The sequence below is a fragment of the Microtus oregoni genome, unplaced genomic scaffold (genome assembly GCF_018167655.1).
Source record: "Microtus oregoni isolate MIOR12 unplaced genomic scaffold, Mior012 000028F_ref0000031, whole genome shotgun sequence".
Taxonomy (NCBI): Eukaryota; Metazoa; Chordata; class Mammalia; order Rodentia; family Cricetidae; genus Microtus; species Microtus oregoni.
In genome coordinates, this window is record NW_024543087.1 from 30,892,846 (window position 1) to 30,902,970 (window position 10,125).

Genomic DNA, 10,125 nt, shown 5'->3' on the forward strand with positions numbered 1-10,125 from the left:
ATCAGCCTGAGCTTTCCTGTTCCTGCTTCAGCTGACCTTCTGTTGACTCCTGCTTGCAGTTAGTCCATCACAGATGATCGTGATTCACTCTCTTATTATGTGGGAAACACTGGAAATAGAAAGGTGATTCTTCATAGTCTTTTGGGAATACGGTGTCTAAGTTCAAAACATTAAATAAATTCTCACTCGCTAAGAATTTAATATAGTCATAAACACATCAGTCAGAGTTGGTACAGCCCACACCTGTAATGGCCCACATTCTTATTGTATTTTTCCAAAAGCCACTTGGTCACAGTGTCCCGGTGGTTGCTGCGAGGGTAATAAAGAAGCCAGTTCATGGTATTATAATTTGCTCTCTTGATATTAAAGGAAATCCGTACTTGACTCACTATAAGGAGGGGGAGTCTCAATTTTATAAACAACTGATTGAATTTTACATCAGAGGAAACAAAAGACTGTAGTGTGATGTTCTCTTCTTATACCCAACAAGAAGAGCCAACATTTCCCTCTCCCACATCCAGATCAAAGGCCCCAGCTCTTTCTGTCTGCATTTGCTCTCCCATTTTTCTTTTGTTTCATTTGAGTTATTCTCAACATTTCAAGAACTTTCAGGTCTGTGTGCAAACACGAGCTGCTTTTACTCCTCTTCCAGAGGGTTATATGTACAAAGAAAGTCCACACAAATATACCGAAATGCTAACTAGTTAAATATTTCAGAATAAAATAGACCTCTTCAAAGAAAACAATCACATAATTCACATGTGAAACAAAACATTAAAAACTAGTAAAAGTAAAAGGGCTGGAGTGAGGGCTCAGCAGTTGAGTCCTTATTGCTTTTGCAGCCCTCATTTTGCTTTTTCCAGTTTCAGATCCCAGCAACCATACTAGGCTGCTCACAACTGTCTGTAGCACCAGCTTAATGGGGATCAGATACATATGGCCTCCATGAGCATCAGAACTCACATGTGTAAACCCAAACACACGCACACACACACATACACACACCTCAAAATAATAAAATAAATCTTAAGAAATTAATAAAATTGTACCTGACATTTTTATGAATTCCAATTAAACCTGAAAAATAAAATACGTTAATGAATTTATGTATACAAATACAATATATGTGTACAACAACAGAGATAGCAGAAAGTTTACAAATTCATAGAGACCAAACAACTCACTACTGAGTGAAAAATTGGTCAAGATAGAAATAAAGAAGAAAATTTAAAACTTTTTATAATTGAATGAAAATGAAAACACAATATATCCAAACCTATGGGACACAATGAAGGCAGTTCTCAAAAGCAAGGTTCTAGCACTAAGTGGTTACATTAAAAACAGAAGGAGAAAGAAGAACAGGAAGAGAGGGAAGGAGGGAGGGAGGGAGGGAGGGAGGAAGAGAGGGAGGGAGGGAGGAAGGGAGGGAGGGAGGAAAGAAAGAAGAATGGATAAAGCAAACAAACAAACCAACCCTGGAAAACTGCATAATAATAACTTAGTGACACACCTACATCCTCTAGGAAAAAACAAGGAAGAAATAGTACCATCAAAAAGAGTAGAACGTAAGAAATAAGTCCAAGGCTGATATCGATGACTTGAAATAAACAGGAAAAAAAATACAAACTACAAATGAAGTGAAGATTTGAACTTTTGGGAAAACTAAAGAGATTCACAAATCAGTAGCCATATTAATTAAACTGGAAATGAAAAGGGAGATTGCAGCAGAAACTGAAGCAATTCAGAGCACTTATACAGACACATTTTAAAAATCTGTATCCTTTCAAACTGGAATACCTCAATAAAAAGAGTGAGTTTCTTGATGTATATAACCTACCAAAGTTAAGTCAAGATGAAATAAATAATTTAAACAGATCCATAACCCCTAGTGAAATAGAACCAGTAATTAAAAATTCCCTAGTCAAATCAAATATGAAAAAACACACCCCTCCACAAAATCAAGGCCAGACTGATTCAGTGTAGAATAAATTGTACCAGATCCTCAAAGAACACATTATTTCCCCAAAAAAATATAAACTGAAGGAACACTTCATAAATATTTTTATGAAGCTATTGCTATCTTGATATTTAAACATACAAAGACCTGGAAAAATAAAGAAATAAAAATATAGACCAATATTCCCTATACATACAAATAGAAAAATTTTCATAAAATACTTACATATAGAATTCAAGAAGATATCAGCAAGATTGCCCACAATGAACAAGATGGCTTTAGCTCAGAGATTCAGGGTGGCTCAGCATACATCCTTGCAAGGCAGTTTCTACTTCAAATGACACCTGGCAACAGCCAAATGCCTATTCAATACCACACATTCTAACCTAATATAATTTACTTGTTTTTATTTTTTGTGCACTGATGTTTTGCCTGCATATATGTCTGTGTAAAGGTGTCAGAACTAGAGAAAATCCTTAGCAAATTTGTATTATTATCAATTCACTAGTAAATTAGGCATGGGTAGAATTACTATTTAAAATTCTCTGTCACTCCATCACTCTCAGCATGTACTCCTAAACAGCCGCCAGACTGTGCTGGGTTTGGGGAAAAGACTTAACCTCTCCCAGAGGCTTAAGTTCTAGCAGACAGAATTGTAAGTTTAGGAAGGAACATGCACCTAGCTGTAGGCAAACAATTAACAAATGTTGGCTAATACAATTTGTTTACTAAGCAGTATATTTTACAAAGAAAAAAAAAGCTAGCTACAAATCAAAAGGACTCTGAGATTTCATCTTATACAAGTCATAATGACTAAGATCGAAAACACAAGAGACAGCTCATTCTGGAGAGATGTAGAGTAAGGGGAACACTCCTCCACTGCTGGTGGGCAGACAAACCTGTACAGTATGGAAATCAGTATGGTAGTTTCTCAGAAAATTGCGAACCAATCTATCTCAAGACCCATAAATTGGGGGTGGAACAGAAGGGGTTGGGGGGATATGAGAGGGAAAAAGGGAGGGGAAACTGTGGCTGGGATGTAAAATAAATAAATAAGTAAATTTATTTATTTTTTATAAAACGTTAGCTACGTTAAAGTCCTACCCCGTTTAGAGATAAGGTCTCTCTAGGCAGCCTAGGATACCCTAGATTTCACAGTGTATCCAGGTTGTCCCTGAACTCACGGAAAACGTCTTGCCTTTGTTTCCCAAATTCTGGGATTACAGTACTGAGTCACCTTACCAAGCTCATTGCATTTTCAACATCATTGTTCTTGGACTAGAGAATCAACTACATGCCTTAGCATAGTACTCACAGTTGAAACCTAAGTGTTGCAGGCATCTAAGTGATACTATTCTCGTGTGGGAGTCATATTACATTTAGTGAATATGAAAAGAGAATATCAAAATTAACAAAATTAGAACTAAAAAGAGGGACATAACAACAGACACTGAGAGAATCCAGAGAATCACAAGGACATGCTTTAGAAACCTGTACTCCATCAAACTGGAAAATCTAAAAGAAATGGATAATTTTCTCTATACCATTTACCAAAGTTATATCAAAATCAGATAAACAAATTAAATAGACCTGCAACCCCTAGTAAAAGAGAAACAGTCATTAAAAGTCTATCAATCAAAAAAAGAAAAGAAAAGCTTAATTAGAATATGCAGGTCTCTTCCTATGCTCATATTTAGCTTCATATGTCACAAGGATCCAAGACAGTTGAATATGTATTGTTTTAACAGTTCTCAGGAAGTGCCTGGGCCTTATTTAATGAAGGAAGCTCTGTTAGGCTTTAAGTTAAGTGCATTAAGGGCATTTACTAGGTCTTTAAAAAGATATCCCTAATTGGTCTTAAAAAGGGAAGTTTGCTAGGGCTTGCTGCCATCCGAATTATTATTTTCTTTCACTTCCATTGAAAGCGATAGTTATTAAACTTTTGTTGTTATATATGCAGTTTAGTGCTAGATAGCAACAAGCCAATGTGGTTGGTTTTGTTCTGGGTTCTAAACCCTGTCTCAGTGACAGGTTTATTCTTGTTATACATGGTGACCCCTCAGATCACACTGGAGGTTACATAGGGGGGGTGACTCAAGGTGTAGTCTGGTCATGCCAGAAAGACACATCACATGTTTAGAGGGTTAGAATGTTCTTATTTGACTGACTGCTAGGGAGGTGGGGGACTAGGTGGCTGGACTTAGTCTAACTCAAAGCCAAAAATTTTAGCTCTCATCCTAAGTACTGAAACCCCAATATAAGCTGAGCACTGAGGCTCAAGTCAGCTTCCTAGCTAGTAAATCCCGAAGTGTCAGGAAAGCAATCACTGCAATTCCACTGGGTGAAGAGGTGAAGGTTTTGCTTAGGGCAACAATCCAACCTTTACACACACCCTATATGTGTAAGTGAAGACCGTAAAAGAGGCATGGCGGCTGTGCGGAGGTCAGAGAAAAACTTTCAAAAGTCAGTGCCTTCTTCTACAGTGTGTGTTCCAGGGACTGAACTCAGGTCCTCAGGTTCAAGCAGAAAGCACTCAAACTCATTGAACCATTTGCCAGCCCCTCCCTCATGTGTGTTTTATTTATCTAATTTTGATTCGTGTTCTTAGATTAAATCTTTACTCACCTGTAGAGGGCTGTCCTGAGTCCTGTGAGTTGTTACAGAAAAGAAAAGGACACCCCTGAAGGGGTGAGGGGACTCATGAGACTGTCAAGAGTGTTGTAAGTGATCTGGAATCCTCGAACTCGTGTCAAATGCCTGATGGGAGGGAAGTCTTGTGGGCTGTGAAAGTACAGAGTCGGTATTGACTCCGGGTAGTCAATGTCAGAACTAAATTGAAATGAGCACCCAGATAACTGAAAAGGTTACTAGCCCACTTTGACTATAGGGATATAATCAGGAACACAGGGCAAGAAACTTCTAGTTTGTTTCTGGTACTCCTGGTTTTATATTATTTCAGAGTAGCCTGAAATATGGGGGCAGACACTTGGTTGTCATCAGAGCTTGCATGCCTTGTGGTTCTGGTTTGGGCAGGCAAGGGTTACTCTAGAGAACTCCCAATAATGTTTCCCAGAACCTAACAAAGACCTGGAGAACTAAACAAGATAGAACAATGCCCAGTGTGAGACTGAGTGCTGGGTTACGTCCACTCAAGAGCTAGCTGAAAGTCACAGAAAATAAAGCTGGCATTGAAGCCACACACTCAGAAGCTGCCCAGGGAGACAGACCTCAAACCAAGTGCATGAACCGCCTGGCAAAAGAGAGACTGCTGACTTTCTCCCTGGAGTTTAATAAGGCTCGGATTGTCCTAAATCATACTCAAAATACCCAGGGAACAACACAAAATTATAGCACAAAAAGATCCAGACAAGGTCAACTTCTAGAAAATAATATCAAAATACGTTAATGCTGGTGTGATATCAATGTTGACTTTCCTGAAAATAATATAGTTTTTTTTTTGTTTTTTTTTTTTTTGATTTTCGAGACAGGGTTTCTCCGTAGCTTTTGGTTCCTGTCCTGGAACTAGCTCTTGTAGACCAGGCTGGCCTTGAACTCACAGAGATCCGCCTGCCTCTGCCTCCTGAGTGCTGGGATTAAAGGTGTGCGCCACCACTGCCCAGCTTAATATAAGTATTTTTAAAATGCTCCAGAGCCTAGAGATGGCTCGCTGGATGAAGGAGCTTGCCACACAAACATGATGACCTGAGTTTGAGTTCCAGAACCTACACAAAGTTGGCAGAAGAAACTGACTCAACAAGGTTACCCTTTGGTCTCCACATGTGTGCCCTGGGCACAGGATCCCCCCCCCACCATCACACACACATAAATACACATCGTGTACACAGATGCTAAAACATTTAAAAATGGTCCAGAAAGTCTGTAAAGACTGAAAGTCTCAGCAAAGAAATGAAAGATACGGAAGAGTAGACATAAGTTTTAGAACCAAGACAATACAAAAAAAACCAAAAAAATCTAAACATAATAGGATGAAATCAATAATCAAATGGAGAATGTGAAAAAGCTACTAACTTAATAGCCAGTCAGTGAGTGAAAATTATCCAGCCAAACAGAGAAACTATAAGAAAAACAAACAAACAGACCCATTATAGAAAAAGAAATGATCATGACCAAAGGTGGAACTCAACGGTAGAATGAATTCTCAAGGTGGATGAGGTCCTGAATTTGAGCCCTGCCCTGCACCATGGCAGTTTTGCCTATTTTCTAAATGTCATATTATAATATCCTTACTATAGAAAACACACACACACACCCGGAGAGAGTTTAGCTCAACTAAATGACACGGCCTTCCTAGAAAGACACATCACTAATGGCGACTTGGTAAAAACAGAAAACCTAAACAGAATCACAGTGAAACAATGAGTCAGCATTGAAGAATCTTCCCACATTGAAGAATCTTGAGAAACCAAGAATACAGGACTTATCTGATAAACCACAAAGTTCCTTAAAAAAAAAAAAAAAAAGAATGAATGCCAAGCTTTTACAAATCTCCCAGAAGAATGATTGCATCCCAATTATCTTGGTCAATTCAGAGTGACCCTCCTATAACCAAACTCAGAAACTATGAAAAGAGAGCTATATTAACACTGTTTAAGCACTTAGACCTTCAAAGTCAGCAAAACACTACAGAACAAACTCTATCCATATCACTATATGTACACTATAACCAAGTGGGATTTATCTCAACAACTATACAGATTTTATTTAATTGAATATACTTCCTTATTACATTTTCTTAAAAAATTTTATTCATATATATTCTTTTTATAACAAGAAATATAATTTTAATATAAAAATCAGCAGCTGTACCATATTATTAAAATGAAAAGCAAAACTTCATTCAAACTCAATAGAGCCCTGAAAAACTTCTAAAGGATCCAATTTTCTGTTTTGGTTAAAAATGTATAAAGCCAAACATTCAAAACCTAGAAAGAGAACAGCATCCATATTTTCTGAAAAATAATCCAGACTGGAAGCAAGCTGTAACCTGCATGACGGCTAATACTGTCGCATGCTGGCTGGGAGGGCACCTCACAACAAAACATAAACTAAGAATCCGTGGAAGCATAGACACAAATGGCTTTGCAAGAACCATAAAATGTTTACAGCACAATCTGTAATATTACAATATAGTTTGTCAAAATACAAAAGGGAGAAAATATGTCAAAAATAAACCCCATTTCTTCTTTACATTATCTACAATTGGTATATTATAGTCTAAACTTAAAAGAAAACAAACGGAAAACAAAGCTGCCAATGCATTCCTTCACAGTGAATTCCTAAAGAAGTAATCCTTAGAGTTTACCAGACAGGAAAGTCGAAAGCATACCCCTCATATAACTTTCTCCATCGATCTTACGCCAGTTTCGTGGCTTCTGGGGTGTGAAGTGTTGGTCATTTGATGGGTTTCTCTGTGATGAGAGAACTAGTAGTGGAGGGACTGGATGGTGAGTCAATTAATAGTCACTACAGGGCCCAGGCAGCACATCCCACAGTTCTGTAGTGGAAGAGTTGCTCGTGTGGGGGCTGGAGCTGAGAAATTACCCAATGCAGGCAGTGTAGATAGGGGTTTCTTTTTATTGTCAAGATAAAGGTGGCAGTTATGTAGATAAGCTCACCAGAATTAGATGCATAACGGATATTCCTAAAACTTCACCACATAAATGAAACCTGACAAGAAACTGGAGAAGCCGCTTGTCAGTGAACAAATGAAAAGCATTGAAAAAAATCAAATATTGGCGTCGCATTGATAACCTAAAATATTCCTTATCTTACTCACACCGTGTATCCTCCCAAAGAAAAGTGTCGAGTTGACTATTTCCTTCCCTTTACTGAAAGTTAAGAGTCCTGTGTATGGGGGATATATTCCAAAATAAGGGTGTGGTGATATGGAAGCAGAGTGAGTGTCAAATCCACAGACAATCATTAATATTAAACCTATACAAACTGTTGGACAAGATGATTCGTTCTTTTCACAAACATGGTATGTACTCATTCACATGTGGATATTAGATATAAAGCAAAGGATAGCCAGACCACAATCCACAGATTCAGAGAACATAGGTAACAAAGAGGACACTATGAGAGATGTATGGATCACCCAGGGAAGGGGAAATATATAAGATCTCCTGGGTAAACTGGGAACGGGAGATGATAGATCAGAAGAGATGGGGAATGAGAACATGAGCGAACAGGAGAGTCGAGATGGGGGAGGGATAGGGTGGGAGAGCAATGAAACAGATATCTTGATAGAGGGAGTCATTATGGAGTTACAGAGAAACCAGGTGCTAGGGAAACTCCCAGGAACCCACAAGGATGACCCCAATTAACACCCTAAGCAATAGAGGAGAGGGTGTCTGAACTCGTCTTCCCCTATAATGGGGAAGAATGGTGACTACCCCAACTGTCATTATAGAGCCTTCATTCAGTAACTAGGGGAAGCAAATGCAGAGATCCACAACCAAGCACCGGGCCAAGCTCCTGGAGTCTAGTCGAAGAAAAGAAGGAAGGATTATATGAGCAAGGGGAGTCAAGATCATGATGGGAAAATTTAGAGACAGCTGAACCAAGCTCGTGGGAACTCATAGGTCTAAACTGACAGCTGTGGCGCCTGCATGGGACTGAAGGCCCTCTACATGTGGGCAAGAGTTGTGCTGCTTAGTCTGTTTGAGGGACCCCTGGCAGTGGGTCCCTGGTGCATGAGTTTTTTGGAGCCCATTCCCTATGGTGGAATGCCTTGCTCTGCCTTGATGCAAGGGAGAGGGGCTTGATCCTGCCTTAATTTAATGTGTCAGGATTTGTTGACTCCCCACGGGAGGCCTTATCCTTTTGGAGGAGTATGGAATGGGGGGTGTGTTGGGGGGAGGTAAGGGGCTAGAGGAGTTGTGGGAGGGGAACAGTGGTTGGTATGTAAAATGAATAAAAATAAAAATAAAGAAAGTAAAGGCAAAAGAGATGGTTTGTTCTTTTCATTTTTGCTTTCAAATTGGGGAGTGTTTTTATTATACACAGTATACAGAAATATTCTCACTACATTTATATAGAACATTGTATTAGGCCCTTTTATATAAGGATCAAAACCTAGCTTAGTGCACTCTCAGGAGTGTTGCCAAGTCATGACTGCATTGTCTTCTGGCTAGGTAAACAGAAAGGCAAGTGGCTTACTTTAGAAAACCTTGAAAAGCTACTTGTACTAAAGAGACCTTATAAAGCATACACGATCTGAAAGCACTTACACAAGCAGTTAAGCAATTGCATAAAACAAATTCACTCCCTATTTCTCATCTGTATATTGAACTTTTTGTGATTCACCTATATGTATTTCTGTGTAGTATATGATACTCGATATACAAAAATTTTGTGGTTTTTTTCCCCTTTATAATAAACATCATAACCTTCAGTATTCTTGAAGAAGAAATCTGAGTTTCCCAAGGGAGTATCTCAAAGAATCTTTAAAAAGAGAAAATGAGAAGAAGAAGATGAAAATCCTCATGAGAGAAAACATTTTTTCCATAGTAAATAATAGCTACTCCATCCAGAAAAGAAACAGATACATGAATTACAAACCACAGATGCTCACTTCAATGTTATTAATTTTCTTATTATAACGTCAGATTTTCTTTATAAACATGCATACATAAATGCATAAAAGGATATGAACACCTTAAGTAACAATAATTCATTCTGTATTCCAAATGTTCTCAAGGGCTGCAGCGTCCATAAAAGCTGTAACTGTGCATCCACGTGATGTGCATTCTTTTGCTCACTTTGTATTTGAACTAGTACTTTGCCATACTTCCACGTTAAAGCATTAGGTCTTCCCAAGGTCTAGTGCTTTAGACTATATATCTTCTATCTCCTGATGCAGCATAAAATAGTCTACAAAACTTAAGAGATTTTTTTCAATTTTGTGCTATTTTATACTATATTAAAGTCTATTTTTTTTCTGTACATTCCAGATTACCTGTAGCTGAGTCTTACATGATGTTACTAGAAAGTTTACTAAACTTTCTTATTGTCCCCAAATCAGCTGCTCCTTGTGGACATTTAAAGAATGTACATATATTATCTAAAAAGTGGCAGCTTTCTGTCCTCTGTTCTGGTGATGCCATTAGTCCATATAATGTCACAGTGTAACTAATTTAATGGTA

At 38.3% G+C, this 10,125-nt stretch overlaps 1 protein-coding gene across 5 annotated transcripts in view; it reads right to left on the reverse strand.

The window, feature by feature from the left end:
* The window catches only part of Plscr4 (phospholipid scramblase 4), a 37,698-nt gene that overhangs the window by 19,646 nt on the left and 7,927 nt on the right, over nucleotides 1-10,125 (reverse strand). For 2 of the 5 annotated variants that reach the window (XM_041677253.1, XM_041677250.1), the window contains exon 2: nucleotides 1,050-1,077. In XM_041677253.1, coding sequence (XP_041533187.1) covers nucleotides 1,050-1,056 — 7 coding nt within the window. In that variant the 5' untranslated portion in view covers nucleotides 1,057-1,077. Of the gene's footprint in view, nucleotides 1-36; nucleotides 110-1,049; nucleotides 1,078-2,182; nucleotides 2,302-9,369; nucleotides 9,396-10,125 lie in introns of those variants that run through there. The other 3 variants (XM_041677254.1, XM_041677251.1, XM_041677252.1) reach the window with 3 other exon arrangements.